Here is a 20,686-nt window from a genome sequence, read left to right on the forward strand (position 1 = left end):
CGCTGTCAGTGTAACAAACCGACACCTCTGAGGCTACAAATGCTCTAAGGAACTTGTCGGGTGTTCACTGACGATGCAGGATCATCTTGCATGAAGAGAAAGGCCTGTAGGGATGTATGAACAGCTGATGTGTTGAATCTATTTGGCTTCCATGTGCTGGGCTCTATGAATCACACAGCAGCAGCATATGAAACCATCTAAACAGATGATAAGCTGCTGTCCGCGCAGCTGCCCGTTATAACAAAGACTTTTTGAAGTCTCTCTCTCTCTCTCGATGACAGTTATCTATTAAAAGCTGCTGCTGACGTCAAAAGTGTCCGCCATCTTTGAGGAGAGCTGCACCGCTTTCCCCCCCATTGAAGAACAAGTGAGGAGGAACCAGCCGACGCGCAGTGCCTTTGCTGCAGTCACATACAGAGAGAGGCTGGTATCGGTTAGCTGTTGATACACGCAGACATTTCCTCCCATACTGACGGCGGGACACCGACAACAGGCGCAGGTAAGACTGGAGACGCTTTTCCGCGAGATTTGAAGCCATTCGTGTACCTCGGGACGGCTTAGATTGTGCGAATCGAGGCGGAAGATGTTTAGTGTTGAGTGAAACCGTGGATGTCGGGTGTGTTTCAGCATAAATGATGCTGGGATACAGATGATTTGTGTGCGTGTGTGTGCTTTTGAGTGTTGGGGCAGTGTTGTGGACGATCTGCAGCACTGTTAGGGCGAGGAAAGCAAAGGACGTGGTTTGGTTGGGGGGGCGGGTGATGCGTGACCTCCTGGGTGATAAATCTCAAACGCGCAGTGGAAAGCTGACAGGATGGGATGCGGCGCGCTATAATGCGCATATTCAGTGTGGGCGTTTTCAGCGCTTCAGCACCTCGGACAGAGCCAGAGACAGAACGCACCGAGGAGGTGAAATCAGCGTCTCAGCGTCGTTTTCTTTTGTTCAAGCATTTATTGCTCTGTAAAAAGAGGGCCGGGGGGGGGGACCCTGTTTTCCTTGCAAAGCCTCAAAACAGGTGTAGACTGAAGCGTGAATCAACGTGTCGCATTCACGCCACCTAGAAAGGAAATTAAACCAAACAAAACACGGCAGAGTCGCGGGACGTGGCGTGGTTTGTGGGGATGTCATGTAATAGTGAACTGCGCCATGGTGAAGTCGGTGGAAGGAGGGTAGCCCATATAAACAGTAGTGCGGGGGGGGCGTCGAGTTCTGTGAATGCGACGCTCCCTTCTTCCTTCTTTTACGCAGTACCTTCGCATAACATGCCCAATCCACGCCACGCGTCTACGTGACCGTGGCAGAGAGGGAAAAGGTGTGTGGATAGGTGGCTGAGGGGTGCGGGGAGAAAAAGGAGGACAGTGCCGGGGATGTCGGCGGTGAAGCCCGCACTATGACACCCTCCTCTCCCTCTCCTCCTGCGTCCCATCCAGCGTCTGTGGCCACGCACGAAACTGTCAATGATCCCCGCACGCGCTGTCTTGTCAATCAGGCAAGCCACATTGGCTCGCGCGCTAAATCGATACCTGAGCTCGACACAACGTGTAACAGTTGAAGTGTTTCTGATCCACGACAGTAGGAGACACACATGAACCACGACACAGCTGCCAGGTCGGAGCCTTTGACTGCTTTTCCCAAACCTGCAGGAGCGGCGAGCCCAGCAGAGTCCGCCCAGGTTATCTGTCAGTGTGTGCGTGCTGTGATTTACCACACTCACCATGTTAACTTGAGTCTGCGTGTTTGAAGGCTTTGGTAACAAACAGTAGCTAAGCTAGTTTTTCTGCCCATCAGTCACAGCACCGCGTCTGCTCGTAGAGGTGCAGAGAGGCGCTTGTTGCTTCTCCTGAGCTTTGATGATTAGACACTGAAGTGGTTTGGATTTCTGGCGCACCTGAAATTACATTACACTCCCACACGGTGCGTAAGTGCCTGGCTGTGTTACTGACACATGCTCAGTTGAATGTTTGGCACGTCACTGGAAATCTGCAGTGTGAGTTTTCCATGAAGCAAAGGTTGTGCTCAGATGGCGTTGTTTAAAACCAAAATCATGTCTAAAAGCAGAGCCTGCAGGCCGATGGCATCAAAGGACGGCCTACAGTTCGTAAAGCCCCTCAGGATACCCTGGTTGCTGCTTTTCCACAGCACGTTATGCGGTTGGACTGCAGAGAGGGAGCGAGGCAGACTTGGGGAGGGGGTGGGAGGGGGTGCCAGGCCTATACTGCACACACTGTGAAAGGGCTGCTTTCTGGATAAATGGTGACTTGCAGCACCATCGGCACGCACTGATGGTTTCTTAGAAACACCCCGGCCATTGTTCATTTCACAGGAGCACTTTCACGCCTGCCATCTGTGAAATGAAGCTAAAGCCTCTCTGATTGATGCTGAGCCGGCCGGCGCAGTGCGTGTTTTGGTGCAGGTACAGCTCTTATTATTTGCTTTTTTCTCCCCTCTCCAGAGTTTCTAAGTTCGGCCTTCAGCCTGATGCTGAAATAATCAAATGCAGTCACACAAACCCTCTCATGCGAGTCCAAAATGAAACTAGATGCTCATATTTGGGGCGATATTTCTATATCTGCTGGAAAGACAGAATGAAATTTTGAAATTGAATTTATAAGCCTTATCATGTCTGTGACACAGGGTTTCCTTCACACCTTGAATATTAAACTCAGCCAGGTGCAGCATCACAGAAACAGCTGAGCTCCTGAATCCAAGCTGAAGCTAGAGATCAGTCTGGGAATGATGGAGGCAGAGATGTACATGCATCCCTCTAAACTGCTCAGCGGTCGTGTCTCGCTGTCACAGAGCAGTTCAAGTTTTGGCTGCAGAATAAACAAAATCATCTTTATCGATTCAGCAGAGCTGTTGCATGAGCAGCTTTGGTGGTCCAATGTGCCGTTCTCACTGTGGGATTAGTCACACCAGCTTTAGGTTCATAGTCCAGAGGAGGACAAGATGTGGCTTCTGAGGTGAAAGGCTGTTAGCTTCTCTGATGTGTCATAGGAGGCATTATTAGCCTGTGAAATGGCTTCAGCGTCATCAGACGACCTTATATTTTATTTTTTACATGTTGTGCATTTCTCATGTTACAGTGGTAGATTTAAATGGAGCAAAGGACGAACAGAAACACAGAGATATCCAGATGATTAAATCGTACTGACTGAGGGAAGAAGATGAAACCTTTTCTATCTGGAAAGTAAAAAGTAATAAATACGTTTATTGCTCTAATGTTAAGAGTTAGATGAGTAGATGTCATTAAAATTAAATTGAGCCTTATTGGCTAAGTTTAGCAGCTTTCAGCAAGTTTAGCATAACTAACCTCAAAGCTTTCAAATAGTTTTAAACAGCCAGCAAATCCACTTGATATTTGATATTTTGTATCCTGTTCATTGAATCTGGTTTTCTAAAACGCTGTTATGTTTCTAAAGTTGTTTTAGCTGTTGTACACAGACAGCTGTTTACAGCTGTTTACCGTTTAAGTTAAACTCACAGGCTTGACATGTAATGGTCCCTAACCAGTCATTAAGTGTCCTTTGCTTTTGTCTGAAATCCTCTCAGGTCACTACAACATGTGAAATCCACCCATTTTTCCTTCCTTTAGCTAGCGTGCTGCCAGGATCAGCCTCTGAGGCCAGGCAGACAGAGTGGAAGTGCTGTTATTTATACTTTGGCAAACAGCCCCGAGGCTTTTTATTGAGAGTTTGCACTCGTTCACTGTGACTCGTGGTCACATATAATATTTTTCGTTCTCGTTTTTTGCTGTACTGAAGATTAAATTGTGACCCAGCTTTGAATTTCGTGTGAGAGAGAATCAATGTTGTCATCTATCACGAAGAAATCAAAGAGTCTTACAGAGTCAAACTCAGACGGGAAGAAAAACAGCAGCTTTAGAAGGAAACAAACGCTCATTTGTTTGCAAATGATCAGAGTGGAGATATTAAAGTGGCAGCAGCTTTCTGGTGTCCGGCCAGCCCCCACGTGACAACCTGTCACCTGCTCTGTATGTAAACAACAACACAGAAACAAGATGGCCCCTCCGGCGGCGACGAGACTGTGCTGCATAGAAGGCTTGATCCTTCTCAGCTAAGCGTGTCGTACGCAGTTTTTGATCATATGTTCTGATGTTCACGTCGCACTGATCGGTTTATTTTGTACAGTAGATTTGTCCAATTACATTAGGTTGCTTAGCTAAATGGTTATTTATAGAGATAGGCTGCACCGCACTCGTCAAGTCTCCTTTCAGCGCTCACACAGCGCGACTTCTCTAAATTTAGTTTTATTCATCTTACCTCAGCTGTAGCTCGTCACAGCAAACATGACAGCTAGAGAAAGTTAATATTATCTCCCAAGTGATGCTTTTGTTTTTGAAGCTTTCCTGGCACAAAAAGCCACGTTCGGCTTTCCACCGCGCCCGTCGTCACTCGCCATCTGTCCTCTCGGCTGCTCTCGCAGGGTTAGAAACCTTTGATTAATGAAGGGAATTTAGAGAGAGAAAATGAAAGTAATAAGAAAGAGAGGGAGTGGGGGAAGGTGGAGGGAGAGGGTGCGTAAACGGGGAACGATTGTCAGGCCGAATCATTTCAAACACACACACGCTGTGAGAAAATAGCATAAACATACAGAAAGATGCTGAAAATGAAGCAACGTCTGCACAGTTTGGAGGCTAATTCCAAATTCTAGCTGTAAACCAGAACCAGCCTTTCACAATGTTCACCAGGGAAGACACGTGTCCGATTTCACTGTGGAGAGCAGATATTTTGGAGTGGAAACATTTCCGTGTGTGGGTATGAAGGAGATGGTGCCAGTGGTTTTAGTATTTTGTATCTTCAAGCGTATCATTTTCACCCGACCATTAGCCGGGCCTTTCAGTGTCGCTGTGCTGTAAACCATCCATAAGCTCCTAAAGCTTTTATGTCTTTCAGAATAAAAGCACGTGTAGAGATCTTTCCTCTGCGTCGGTGAAGCATAAAGCCGGTAGATGGATCTGCTCGGGTCAGCGTGAACACGCCCTACACGCTGCACATTGCACAGCATTGTGTGTGCTCAGGTGAGCGCACAAGTGTGCAAACATGACCCGGTGTGGCGCGTGGAGACGGTGTTCACGGGAGGATCGGTGGGGTGGTATTGAGTGGGGGGGTTAGTTGTGTAATAAATGAGGCTGCAGTGCAGCTGATGAGGGTTGTTGGTGCAGATTAGCATCTGCAGGGCTTTTACAGAAACATTAAGCAGCCTGGTCTGTATCAAAGTCGTATTTGAATGCATTTGTACACGCACTGCCACTGCATCATCGCTGCATGCAGTCACTGGGTGAGGGGCCATCTATGCTGCCCTGCATCTGGTCCTGATTTAGCTTCTTACTAGCTTTTCTTTCACCACACAGACGTTCAGACTGCTGTGCATGTTGTACCAGGACACACAGGAGCTTCTTAGTCTGAACAGCGTCACTTCCTGGTTCTAACAAAAACATTGTGTGTTTTACAGTAAATGATATTTTTCTGTTGTGCTAATTAAAATAACCCCATTATGTGCTGTGATAGCGCTCATCTGCAGTGCATGAAAGGCTCATAAATGCATTGTGAGCAAACACAGTATCAGTGTTATTGATCTTTCTGGGCCTATCAGCAGGTCAGAAATGCAGCTTCTACTGCAGGCAAACAAATACGACAGTGTGCGACTGACTGCAGCTTTCTGACGCTCCGACACAAAGAAATACAAAAGTCCAGCTTCTCCAGTTTATCTACATGAAACAAAATATCATTATTTTTAAATCTGTCATAAAAAGGGAATTCTTTCTATGTCCACATGCTTTGGACAGATAAGGAAGCGAGCTGTTGTTTGCTATGTTTATGATCTTATTCCCAGTTGAATACGTCACGCCGGATGGTTTCGCAGACTGGAATTCAGAGTTTCAGGATGGAGACTGTGTCAGCAACATTCCCAGTGCCAAACAACTGTGACTGAAGCAGCAATGAAAGGCCTCCATACTGATGATGGTGTAACAGTCTGACGGTGTGCGTGCTGCAGCGTCGCTAACACAGCAGACATCCTGCCGCCGCCCTCTGCTGTCTGGGATTCCTTCAAACATGGTGTAAAAAGAACTTCTGCTGTGGTTTTTTCCAGAGCCTTCACATCCCACCGCCCTGATGTTTATTGCGTCGTAAAACAGGAGAGGTTGTGCTTCTAATTCAAAACAGGACTGTTGCTCCTCCTCTGGAACCACCTAATCTGATGCTTCCTTGTTTTCCTCCTTCCAGCTTTACTGCCAACATCACCCCACGAGCATCCATCCCTGTCATGTTTTGCTTGTCAGATGTCAAATCTCCACAGCCCTCCAAGCAGCCAGAACCTCATCTGCAGCAACCACATGGCAGTTAATGTGGCGGCGTGTGCCCCGTGTGGCGGCGTGTGCCCCGTGTGGCGGCGTGTGCCCCGTGTGGCGGCGTGTGCCCCGTGTGGCGGCGCACAATGAACCCAAAAAGCCACCCTGAGAGGCTGGCTGTGAGCACAAAGAGACTCCCGAGCGTTCATTCGCTGCTTTTCACTCATTTTCAGTCTTGTCCATGTTTTGATACTTGAGTTACTTACATGTAGTAACTAATCAATGAATCATTGATACATTTTATAAAAAGCTCAAAGGATGCACCGTTGTTGTGTCCGCACTTAGCAGACAACTGTAAATGATCTCTTTCAGCAAAAATGCAAAAACATTATTTGTTCCTGTTTCTTTACTTGAATCAATCAAAAATGTCAACGACGGCACAGTTTGACAGGCAGGACGAAGCATGTCTGCTGCCCTAACCCAACAAGGCTGGATGATCCCACTGATGCTGTACAGTGTGTCCTTAAAGAACTGAGGGAATCTGAGCAAGTGGAGGGTAAAAGGCCCTAAAAACTCTCTGCATAAGTCATGTCCTCAAGAAACAGGAACAACCATCTACAGCCAGAAAAGGACCAGATATTGAGGCACCGTGCAGCACCGTGGGGAAAGAGGCTGATGGGCAACAGCTGCATCATCATCATGTGACTTTACAGCAAGGCAATAATCCCAAACACACTGCAAATGCAGTAAAAGCATTTGTGTACAGGAAACATACAATGGAAAGCTGTCAGTCACAGACTGAGCTCAAGGTTACAGAAGCAGTTTGAGCCTGAAGAGAAAGAATGAAGAATAAACGTGTTCCCACCAAATATCGACTTTCAAGCTCATTAAACTGGTTTTATATTCTGAGTCTGCACTTATGTTTGCACGTCTCCATGAGTCAGTGCATCAATTGCACATTTTTATAACAAAATACAAAGAAGTGAAGAGTGGCTGCAGACGTTTTCACAGTACTGTATATGTGTGGTGTGCTTTTCATTCGCGTCTCTTCTTTATGTCCACTCTTCCACAGCAGCTTAGAGTAAACGGCGTCTGCAGCGCTGACATGTTGCTCTGTCCACCAATAAGCAGAGAGATCTGGACACTCGGCTCGTCTTTACCTTCAGTCTCTCTGATAGCAAATGAAGCTGCAACATCAGCTTCAAGCCACAGTCAGCTGGACGATCACATGTTCACTTCCTGGTAAAGGAGCATCCGCAGCTTTTTTTACATGAGATTTTACGAGCAGCTGTTTGATTGGAGTAGAAAGCGTGGGACTTTAGCCGCTGACGTTTCCAGGAAGCCGTTTATGAAATCTGCAGCTCCGCTCAGCAGGAACGCTGCTGCGTTTAACGGGACCTGTAACGAATCAACGTGTTTTATCACAGCGGTGCGCAGCTTAGTAAAAGGACACGACGTGTTATATACTGTTATATAATCTGCCCTGGAGAACACTGTGATTATGTTGGGTTGCTTGTAGTTCTGCATATAGAGAAGGCAGCACTCCGGGTCGTCACCCGAGGTTAAAGCTGTCACAGTCACCACGTCTCTCTTTGGTCTCTTTGTGTAACATGTTGTATTTGGAGCTTCACCTATTCTGGGATGATTCCAGTGCTTGAAGCTACAGTCTGGCTGATGGCTGTCGGCAACTCTTTGCTCTGTTTATTTTAGGGTTGTTGTTATCCCTCCCCCACCCCCGACCACCTGAGCCAAGGTGGGAAACTGGGTGTGGGTCCCAATCAGCCAGAGTTTCGGGTGAGTTCATTGTGAAACCTGGCCCCACCTTATCATGTGATTTCCTGAGGTCAGATGGCCCAGGATGTGAGTGGGCGTTAAGGCGTCTGGGAAGGATCTCAAAACTGGATTATAGATGGCAGAGAGTTGGTGTCGTAAGCCCCGCCTCTGTTCAAAGATGGTCGCTCACAGTGGACATAGATGCGTCTTTCACTCCTCTTTCAAACCATCTGTCCTCTCTGTCCAAAATGTGAACATTGGCATCCTCAAAGAGTGACCTTTGACCTTTAGATGCAGATGGACTGCTGAGTCTTGTCCTGTGGAGGTGGCTCTTCTGTGTTGTGCCATGCGCTTGTGAAGTGGCTGTTTGGTCTCTCCGATGTAGAGGTCTGAGCATTCCTCGCTGCACTGTACAGCAAACACCACATTGTTAAGTTTGTGTTTTGGCGTTTTGTCTTTGTGATGAACCAGCTTGTGTCTGAGCGTGTTGCTGGGTCTGAAATGCACCGGGATGCTTGGAGAAAACTCCTGAGTTTCTCTGATACGCCGGCTACATAGGGGATGATGCGTCTGTCTTCCTGATCCTCCCTCGCTGGTGTCTGATCTTCTTTTCTGTGCCTCTTTGCTGACTTTATAAAAGCCTCATTAGGATAACCGCATGTTTTAAGAGCTTCCTTTGTGAGATGGAAAGAAAATTGATCCTATTTTTAAATCACCAGCATCAGACCTGGTCTCAAAAGGCCTGATATGAAGAGGGAAACACAAAGACTGTCAGCGTCCTGTCAGTGCGGTAAAGGTGGACATTTGCTGCTGTTTCCTTTCCTAAATCTCACTTTGTGCTCTTTGTCACTTTTACAGTAACACAGGAGCTTGTCTGATGCTGTCCTGTACTGGCACATGTGGGCTGCGCGGTTGCAGTGGGAGTGGGTGAATCAGTGACAGGATCTTGGACCTCTCAGGTCAATGATTCAAAGCATTATCTTTGGAGCCGCTGGGATGTTGCTTCACCACTTAAAGCTCCAGCTCTGCTGACACTTGGTCTCTTTGAGTGATGTTGCTTCAGTTATTATCCATCCCTGCGCTCGTCTTATCGTGTCAGCAAGATGCTAATGTGGAGCGTTTTCCTTTTGAGCTCCAAAATGGCTGCAGAAATATTTAGATATCCGTTTGCATGTAGCATTTCATCTGCAGCCAAGCTGTGTTTCTAAAAGAAACGGCCGCTTGATGCGATTTATCTTTGTGCTGATATCAGTGCAAGCTTTTCAAACGAGGGAAAACATCGGTCCGAGTGAAGGGCTGCAGTAACTTTCACAGCTAACGTGTTTCACATCACCAGATTTCTTTCTAAAAGGCCACATCAACTCTCAGCTGCTCCTCTGCCAACCGCGCCACGACGGCTCGTTTCCAACAACCATGGATGACGTTTAAATCCAATAATTGAAGCATGAGCGTCGCATGAATCTGCAGATTAATCTGCATTTGCACAGGAAAGCAGAAAACGAGACGTTACGCTGAACTGTAACATCGAGTGAGGCCTGGTTATTTAATGCCAGTTCATGTTTTCCAACCCACGAAAGATTCCTCGTTCAGTAACGATAAGAAGTTTAACAACAGAGGGACAGAGACGACACGTTTGAAACTGATAAGCAAACAAAATGGCAGCTGCACGCGCACACACACAGACACAGACACACACACACACACAGACACACACACACACACAGACACACACACACAGACACACACACACACACACAGACACACACACAGACACACAGACACACACACACACACACACACAGACACACACACACACACACACACAGACACACACACACACACACAGACACACAGACACACACAGACACACACACACACACACACACACACAGACACACACACACACACACACAGACACACACACACAGACACACACACACACACACACACACACACACAGACACACACAGACACACACACACACACACACACACACACAGACACACACACACAGACACACACACACACACACACACACACACACAGACAGACACACACACAGACACACACACACACACACAGACACACACACACACACACACACAGACACACACACACACACACACACACACACACACACACACACACACACACACACAGACACACACACACACACACACACAGACACACAGACACACACACACACACAGACACACACACACACACACACACACACACAGACACACACACACACACACACACACACACACACACAGACACACGCACACACAGACACACGCACACACACACACACACAGATCTGTTGTCTTTCTTGTCCTGAGCACAGAGCTCGGTCTCCTCAGGCCGTGGACGTGAAGCGTTACGTCACATGTCTACTGATTCGGTCGCCGACAACACGCCGTCTTTTCATAAAACACTTGATGGGTTGACCACATGTTCAAGCGTTTTATGTTTTTCTGACGTGATGTAAAAGAAGACGGTGGAGGATAAATACGTCAAAGCACAGCCAGAGCTGGGGGAGGGGGGGCAGCTGGTAATCATCGTGTGATTGGACGATGAAATATGCCGTTCCATCGGGGAACGGAAATAAGGGCGTCCTTGTACCTTTGCCTATTGTTGCCATGGCGGCTCCATCCTAGTGTTGCTCCACGTGTGCACATGGAAATATGGATGTTCCATTAAACATTCATGGAAGTTGTGCCGTGTGGCAGGAAGTGGATAAATCCAGGTATTACTGTTCCACTGATCAGTGTGGTGCGCTCGGCCTACTGCCAGTGACGGCCACGCATCAGTCAGTCGCGCCATCACAGCAGCTTTTCTAGCGCCAGAACTCAACCCCGTCATCAGCAGACCTCACTCTGGGACAACATGCATGTAATAAAGCACGTATGTATGGGTTTGTGTTTATCATGCTACAGCCTGCTCGTATGATTGTAATAACTCAAAGCGAACGTTTTCCCCTTTGAGCTCTCCATTTCCTGTTTCTTATCACCTTCTTCAGGTCAAAGGTCATACTGCTTACCATTTCGTGCCATAAATGTCAGCATCCTTGTAATATGTGATGACAAGGCAACAGAAACTCTTGGCCAAAGGTCACGTGGCTGTATGCAGGGACACAGCAGACGGAGACAGATGTGGCAGCTGATGGTTGTCGACTCAGTCCCTGCATTTGTTTGTGAATGAAACAAGGTTTTTATGGCGATGTTGGTGTGCATGGGGAAGTATGGGCTTTGATTACATTCATCATGTCTTCAATATGTGCTGCATATGTTTGCAAAGACCGTGTGTGCTGTAACAATCCTGGGACAGTCTAACAGGAGGATCATATCGTATTATATCAGAGGACAGGTCTGCATTCCTCTGTTACTCCTGCAGCACGCTGCGTAAGGATGCTTCACTGCAAAACAATATTATTTCATGCACTAACTGGGACACATGGTCCATGCACACTAGAAGACCTGCTGTAGACACGTCCCTGATTTATCAGCTCAGAAATTTACCGTCCTCACTAAACTCCTGACAGGCAGTGTGCGAGTAATTAAGTATTTCTCAGATGGGCTGGCCAACATTTAATCAGATGGGACTCACCAGACAAACGTGTGTCCTCTGAGAGGAAACATTTCACGGCTCCTGGTTAAAGGTCATCACGGGTCACCGGTTTATGGGACCCATCTGAAGCCATTCAGTAAATGTACAAATACACATTATAGCACCACATCCAGTAGATCCAGCCAGACAAACAGATGTTTGTAAGTTAGCTCTAAATAAATATGCTTCATGTGCAGAATAATTCAGTTCAATCTTATTTATATACAAAATCATAACAACGGTGACCTTAAGGTGCTTTATATTGTAATGTCGACCCTACAATAACACACACAGAGAAAACCCCATCAGTCACATGACCCCCTATGAGCAGCACTTGGCGACAGTGGGAAGGAAAAACTCCTTTTTAACAGGAAGAAACCTGTGGTTGAACCAGGCTCAGGGAGGGGCGGGGCCATCTGCTGGCTTGGCGTGAGGGGAGGATCCCTGTTAATCAGTGCAAATACACATCAATAAAATATTACCACAATGTCACTGGCTGAAACAACTGCATCACACACTTGTTGTGTGGTCTGAACTGTAACTGCAGACCTTATTGTTTGTTCAGCATTAAAAATTCTCCAAGAGCCACAAACACCACAAAGACGAGAGGTCGAGTCCAGGTACGAGTGGAGGTGAGGTCTCACAGCGAGAGCAGACATGCTCGGCTGCGGCTCCTGTGCACGTTCACTGACCAGCATAAATGCAAAAAGGCTGCGCAGGTGGAAATAACCGGACTGTAAATACCAGAGAAGCTGTGCAGTGTAAAAAAGAGCTTATAGGTGTCAGGAACAGGTAGCAGGAGCTTCCTGGGCAGTAGATGCATTTACTGGATAATAGAATAAGTACATCAACATGTCGTCCTCCATTAAGTTTCTGCATCAAGCCTGCGTTCACTCAGTTACTGACTTTAATTCAGCTGCGATGAACCTGCCCACAGAATAACTGATTCCATATAAACAATTGTTAATGCGCAACATGAGCTCCGTCGGTGTTTTCCATCGCTCCCTGAGAAGATGGGAGCAAAGACGCCGCACGTGAGGCGCGTGATTGAGACGTAAAGTAAAAGGTCAGCGCGGCCTGCTCAAACTTCATTGCCTGACTTTAGTTATGTAGCGAGGCAGCCAGGCGATGGCGGCCTTTCTTCCCCCGACAAGTGCTTTTGAATCTGACTCGATTCAGACACGAAGCCCTGCGCTGACTGCTTTATGTAACCCAACACGGCCGTCGCTGACATGCAGGAGAGCGAGAAGAAAGGAAAAAGCACATCGGACACGTGTGTTGGCATTCAGCTGTGGTGCTTATGACACGTATATGATCTCTATCTGCCGCCCAGCGAGGCTTTAATGATTCAGAGCGTGGCATGCTGGGTAATATTGTCTTGGCAGTGAAAAAAAAGTGTCTTCATATCTCACATCCGCGCTGCAAGACCAGCAGATGTTGTTGTGAATGCCTCTGGACGCACGAGTGGGAGAGGCAGACGATGAGGGTACGGCGAGACCTCCGAGCAGACCGTTCGCTCCGTCACCAGGATGAAACGTCCAGGTGGGCGAACGCGTCAGTCTGAGGCACCGACCTTCACTGCTGACTCCATTCGCCGTCACCTGAACGTGTCTGGATCTGAGCTCTGCGGCCGTGCTGAATATTTTATCAGTTAAATTGATCCTGTTATGATGCTTGCATTAAGCTGGTAGATGTTGTTGTTTATATGGACAGTGCCCTGAACAACGCTCTATATGTAAGACAAAGACCCCATAATAAAACAGCGGGAAGGGAAAACTCGCCTCCCACGGCCTCCCTGAGCCTGAGTGGGTGGATGGAAACGTCATCTATGGCACAACCATCAGTGACATCATGTGAGTGGCGAATGTGTAATATTTACTCTTCTTTTAGGTCGTTTGGCCAAATCAAAATAACGTGTCTGACTGGTTAACTGCTGAATGCTTTACTGTGTTTTCCTGGGCAGAGGACACACTCGGGTTTATTGTTGAGATGACTACCTGCTGATGCAGGAAACAGAAAACAGTCAGAGGAAACAACTCAGTGAACCCGAGGTCCATAAAACCAGCACGATGAGCTGGTTCCTCGCTCATCCTCAGCGGGTCCGGCCCTTCTGTCAGGTTTCATTCAGCCGATGTTAGTGCACTGAGGCTTTCTTCACACGTGGTCTTGTCTGTCCCTCAGGATGTGCGTGGATTCATTCTTCGTGACTTTGCCTTTGGGTCATAAAGGCCGACACCACAGTCGAGTTTCTGCTGAGCCAGAGTTACATGTAACTGCCTCGATTGGTCCTGTAGACATGTCCGCTGATAATCTCTCTCATGCTCATCTTTCATGCAAGCTTCTGGTAATTTTGCATCTGGATGCGTCCAGCTGTTTAGCCAGTGATACTAGCCTGTGGTGACCCGCAGAGGATTGCAGCTACAGGGGCACGCGCTGTTTATTTCTCCTCTGAAAGTCCAGGAAGCCGGGATTCCTCTGCCCGTTCACTCCCCAACAAACAGACGATACTGCTGCATCCTCACAGTCCTCAGTTACACCGCCTGCAACAGCAAACAGAGGCCTGTGGAGGCAGCAGCTCCCACCTCCGGGTTTTTCTCTTGTTTACCTGACTTTCATGAACGTGCTCTCGTTACACTCAGGCCATTTGCTGCGTGCCATGCGCCTCTTGTTGCCTCTCTGGAACGCTCTTCACTTTTATTTGTGTGACTGCCGTTTTCTGGCGTAACAGTGAGGTGGGAGGTATTTGTCGCCTCCTTTGAGGCCCATCGTGATGCCCGTCGATGTACATACTTGAGATTGAAAAATAAAGAGGACGTTTGCATGAACTAGTATTGAATTCAGTTCTTAGAAGCTCGATCTGATGCTGCAGTCGTGTTTCTCTGACGTCAGCCCGTTCCAGCTCATTAATTACTTTTCATATTTTTTTTTTTTTGTTATTCTCTTTTTATTAAACAACCTATATAAACACAAATAATCCAAAATAAACATATAATCAAGAACAGACGTAAATAAAAAAAATAAATAAATAAAAATAAGAAAAACAGACGGGTGTACCCTCTAGTGTGTATGTACTCGCACACACATATTCACTCACACACCCATATTCTTAAGCATACATACACATACCTACTTACATATGTGTTCACTTGTAGTCTCATACATACTAACATATACATATAAACACATAACGATTCAGAAATGTGGCATATATAGTTACAGAGATTCAAACAAGATCGGGTCTCCTTAACCGGATGTAGTGTTTCCATTTACCCCAGATTTCACTAAATATATCAAACTGGAGTCTTTTAATGAAGGTAATTCTTTCCATTTTAAACATCCCATGTACAGTCTCATGCCAATCACCCAGTGATGGAATTTTCACACTAAGCCATTTCTTGGTAATAATTTTACGGGCAGCCAAACTCAGGATACCATACAACTGCTTAGACATTTTATCTACATTTACTGAGTATAAATATCCAAACAAAAGTTCGTCCCAATTAAAGGGAAGCTGCATACCAAAAATAATCTGCAACTCAGAGTGGATCAATACCCAAAAAATGTTGATCCTTGGGCAAGACCAGAACAGATGAAAATGTTTTACTCCTTGGGCCCCACAATTTCTCCAGCAATTAGAGTGATTGAAATAATGTTTACTTTGTGCAGGGGTAATAAAAAACCTACAGATACTCTTCCAACCGTAACATCTCCATGTATTAGAACTAGAAATTCTCCACTGAAAAGCGCACTGCTCATACCAAATGTTGTCTGATATTGCTATATTTGTTTCATTTTCCCATTTTTTTTGATGTAGGTAGTATTCCACTTCTTAACCTCTTGTACAATCTTGAAATCACCTTAAGGCCTGTGTCAGCCTGATAAGCCTTGACAAATATACTCAGAACAGGTAAAGAAAAAAGATCTGTTCTCTTAGGTATAAAATTATATAGATGATGCCTAATTTGTAAGAACCTAAAAAAGTCCGTTTTACTTAACTGGTATTGATCTTTTATTGATTGGAAGTCCCTAAGAATTCCCTTATCGTAAAACATACAATATGCCGTTAAACCTTGTCCAGCCCATTTTTTATATCTTACGTCTAATTCATTGGGTAAAAAATCACTGTCAAAAGCGCACCATCTTAAAATCCTAACCTCTTCAATCCAATCATTCTTATTAAGAAATTGTAACCAGAGTTTTAAAGGCAGGTTAATCCATTGGTTTCCTTGATGAATTTGTTTTTTAATAAGTGTCACATCCCCTAGAATTGCCTGAATTGGAGAATCTTTTAAGGTCACTGTTTCTAGTTCTTTCCATCTCGCTTGATAATCTACATTACACCAACACACTAATGTCCTCAATTGAGCAGAAATATAATAGTCTTTCAAACATGGGAACCCCAACCCTCCTTTGTCTTTAGCCAACTGAATATTTTGGTACTTAATCCGTGGTTTTTTCCCCTGCCATATAAACCTAGAGATTATTTTGTCCCATTCCCGAAATTGTTTGTCAGTTATTTCTACAGGGAGTGTTTGGAACAGGTAGAGCATCCTGGGCAAGATATTCATTTTAACTGTATCTATACGTGATTCAAAATTTAAAAATGGTAATAAATTCCATCTTTTAATATCCTCATTTATTTTATAACTTAAAGGATTAAAGTTTGCATTGTATATCTTAGACAGATCTTTAGTAATATTTACTCCAAGATACTTCATCTGCTCCGTTTCCCATTTCAAATTGGCTTTAGCCTTAATTTCATAATTGGGCTCATAGTTAAAAGTTAATATCTGAGTCTTCGATATATTTAGTTTATAACCTGATATTGAACTAAAGATCTCCAGAAGTGACAATAGCTTGGGGAAAGTAGTGTTTGGATTTGTCAAATAAATCAAAATATCGTCAGCAAACAAGGAAATCTTATGCTCTCGACCCATGATCTTGACTCCAGTAATAGTATTGCTTTGTATTACACTTTGACTCAGGGCCTCTATGAAGAGAGCAAAGAGTGAGGGGCTTAGAGGACAACCCTGACGTGTCCCTCTCTGTAGGTTAAAAACATTTGAAAGCGCCCCGTTAACTTTGATTCTTGCCTTTGGTGATTTATATAATGCTTGTATAATCCTGATAAACGATGGAATCCGAATTTATCCATGACTTTGTATAAAAATTCCCAATTAACCCGATCGAAGGCCTTTTCTGCATCTAAGCTCATAAGGACCATCTGAATTTTATTTTTCCTAACATAATCAATAACGTGTAGTGTTCGGCGAACATTATCTTGCGTTTGTCTCTGCTTAATAAAACCAGTCTGATCCAAACTAATTATCTGAACAAGAATATTTTCAATTCTTTTGGCAAGAATGTATGTAAATATCTTAAAGTCCTGGTTAAGAACACTAATGGGGCGGTAATTTCCACAGTCAAGCCTGTCCTTTCCTTCTTTAGCTATTATAGAGATAGAAGCCTCATTCCAAGATGGGGGAATTACTCCCGTCTTTAAAATATAGTTGAATGATATTCTCATCAAAGGAATCAGTACCTCTTTCATTTCTTTATACCAGTCTGATGGGAATCCATCTGGGCCTGGGCATTTATTCGGTTTCAATTTTGTAATAGCTTTTTTAATTTCAAATTCAGATATGTCCTTGATTAGGGTTATATTCTGTTTTTCATTCAACTTTGGTAAGTCGAATGAATCTAAAAAAGATATCATACCTTTAATATCCACTCTAGGTTGTGTATATAGTTCTTTGTAGAATTTTAGGAAGGCTGACTGTATATCTTCAAGTTTATACACAATGTTATTTGTTTGAGGGTCCTTTATTTTATATATTGTATTTTCTAATTGTTGTTTTTTTTAATTTATAAGCCAGTAATTTAGCAGATTTGCCTCCTACCTCATAGTATCTTTGTTTTAAAAAAACCATATTTTTTTGTATTTCACTTGAAAAAATTTCATCGATTTCGTTTTTCTTCTTTTGTATTTCTAATTGTAAGTTTGTAACTGCGCTTATTTTATGGGCATCTTCAAGATATTGTAGTTGTGTCTGGAGTTTTCTTAAATGCTCATTTCTCTTCTTTTTTAAATTAGCGCTGTAACCTATGAGTTTTCCTCTTATCACTGCTTTTAGGGCGTCCCATAGAATACTTGGGGAAACTTCTTCATTATTATTTTCCGCTATATAATCTATTATATCTTGACTAATTTGTTCTTTCATCGTGCTTAGAATACTTGTATTTAATCTCCAGGATGTAACTCTTCTTTCGTATCCAAGCACTACTTCCAGGTACAATGGGGCATATTTTGTTATATGTGTGTGTTCATGTATGTGGACTACACTACACACTACACAAACGCACACGGGGCATTCTTGCAGGCTGCGAGCGAGCAGCAGGTGTGTTTGTCATGAATCTGAAGGTAACATCACGTGTCCTCGTTTTCAGTTTGGCTCAGTAGTGCAGCTGAGATAGAGGCAAAAACATCACCAACACGGCAGGGACGATGTTAAGCTCAGAAATTTGAGAATAATGATTTTAAAGCACGTCGAAAGATCGAGAAGGGAAAATATTCGCGGGGAGCTGTCAGCTGGTTTCATCTTGTTGTGCTCTTCTTTACATAAATAAAGACGTTTTCATCATAAACGGACGCAGAGAAAGGTCTGAGGTCAGGGGGAAAGGGATCACGCCACAGTGATGCTGTGAGTTTGAATCCTGCACAAGCTCACGGGTACGTTAGTTGACTCTGCAGTGGTCGCACACCAAATTATCCACGTTCTCCATCGTCCCGAGTCCGTTGATGCGACAGTCGACTGAGCCGTGTGCTGCACGCTGAATGCTTTGTGTTTTGCCTCTCTTCCAGCCTTCCCCGGACTCCCACTAGGATCTTCTCTTCCCTGTCGGAGACCTTCTCCACCCCCGACATCCAGCAGACATGGCAGATGATGCGGACATGCGCAATGAGCTGTCAGACATGCAGCAACGCGCTGACCAGCTGGCTGATGAGGTGAGAACACCGGACTTGCTGCATCACAGGCGTTTGCCTCGTGATGGCAGGTGCACGCTTACTGACTCGCTGAGGAGTCGCGTGGTGGTTGGAGACGCCGAGCACCTTTGTTTTATCACAACTTCAAACATACTGAAACTATGCAGCACAGTAAGAGGGTGCACTAATGAGCACATTATAGAGTGTGTGTGTGCGTGTGTGTGTGTGTGTGCGTGTGTGTGTGTGTGTGTGTGTGTGTGTGTGTGTGTGTGTGTGTGTGTGCGTGTGAGTGTGTGTGTATGAGTGTGTGTGTGTGTGTGCGTGTGTGCGTGTGTGTGTGTTTCGCAGTTAGAGAGGGCAAGAGAGTGAGAAAGTCTCCATCATGGCCCACAGCTGATCAGCCCTCCAGCTTCACATATGACTCACTGTGGCACAGCTGAGCAGAATATTAAATACAAACACACACACAGACACACACACAGACACACACACACGCAGGAACACAGGGCAAACACAAAATGGCGGCGCTGGAATAACAGTTTTGTGGCTTCTGTGAGCTTCAGCCTCCACAGCGATTCCAACAGATGGAAGCAAACGAGCGAGCTGATGCAGACGGATCAGAGACAGAATACAAAAAGGCAGAATCAGAAGAAGGAAAAAGAACGTGAGCCACGTGAAAAATGGCTGCTCGGTGTCAGATTTGTTTGTCTAACCGACACCCCCCACCCCTCAACCCCTACCAGCGCAGACGATGCGCTTGCAGCGAGCGCAGCGAGGCGGAGCTGCTGCCCCTGTGCAGCCTCACGCTCCTTAGAGAATGGGAGCCCCTGTTACACATCAGCCAGGAGCTAATAACAGACGTCACACAGCGATGAGGATTCTGCCTGCTGCTAATAACAAAGCTGAGTTATTTTGATCAATCAATGCTAACTTAGTAAAACAGACACAAATGCCCATCACGTGCTATAAGTGCTGCATTTCAGGACCTTCCAGGTCTTATCTTACATGTTCCCACAGCTCTGCAAGCTGTCGTGCCCCCCCCCCCCTCCCTCCCACTTCTGTTTAGCACCTGGGGATCTGTCGGCCCGAGAGCTGCCACCAGTGCCCTTCGAGGCCTTCCCTAAACCACAGCTCAATTCATGATTAAGCCATTTATCTACTAAGAAACACTGGCTAACTTAAAATGAGGGCCCAGCGAGTGAAATGATTATATGAAAGACAGAATGCTGTCTGACGCTGCCCCTCATTTCTTGATATTTTATTTCCAAGGAGTTTAAAAACTATCTGCAGCAGATGAACCTTAGAAACAGGAAATAATCCAGGAAAGACGCGACAGAGGACCTGAGAGATGCTTTTGGGTCTTCTGGTGATTTATCCACTGTTTCCCACAGAAATCGTCTCAGCTGAGGGGCGGCTGTTCTGCCACATCACACAAGAACTGGACTGAAAATCTGTGGCAGCAGCTACGATGGAGTGATGACATTTTAGCTCAAATTATCGTCAGTGTGTATAAGGTCAGGAAAAGGTACAACACTAAAACGTAGAGGCTCCGTGTCTTTTTGGGGCTGTAGTGTTGCAGGTCTGTAAAGTGTCCGATTAACATCAGCTTCGTTTTTCACTTAATTTTTAGCCTGGAAATCCAAAGCACACTGCCGAAGCAGTGAAAGCAAACATTAAAACAAGTGTGGGCTCATCTTCACTGTAGCCGGGTCCCAATTTCCCAGACAAATATAAAGAAACGAGAGGGGCGGCTCTAGACTTTTGTGCCGTACTCTAAACTTAGAATAAGTCACCATTTCCATGTGTTACAGTCAGAGCTATGCAGTCCTGCGTGCACACAGTCCATCTCTGCGAGTTCATGTTGAGTTCACGTCGATAATCGTTCAGGGATTGATCCTGTTTGCGGCTGCTGATTGTTCTGATCGGCTCCATTTAGTTTCACACACACTCGCTTATGTTCAGTCGAACGAATGCGCACAACCACATTGAGTTGTTGTGTAAATAA

General features: G+C 45.4%; 1 protein-coding gene across 1 annotated transcript in view; it reads left to right on the forward strand.

Moving 5' to 3' along the window:
- Positions 1-322: 322 nt before the first annotated feature.
- snap25a (synaptosome associated protein 25a) overlaps positions 323-20,686 on the forward strand; it is a 36,580-nt gene continuing 16,216 nt past the window's right edge. The window contains exons 1-2 of the mRNA XM_085431250.1: positions 323-499; positions 18,559-18,702. Coding sequence (XP_085287376.1) covers positions 18,631-18,702 — 72 coding nt within the window. The 5' untranslated portion in view covers positions 323-499; positions 18,559-18,630. The remainder of the gene's footprint in view (positions 500-18,558; positions 18,703-20,686) is intronic.

This window comes from Copadichromis virginalis, linkage group LG15 (assembly GCF_057382275.1).
Source record: "Copadichromis virginalis isolate Kocher_CV1m ecotype Utaka linkage group LG15, C_Virginalis_male_GT1.1, whole genome shotgun sequence".
Lineage (NCBI taxonomy): Eukaryota > Metazoa > Chordata > Actinopteri > Cichliformes > Cichlidae > Copadichromis > Copadichromis virginalis.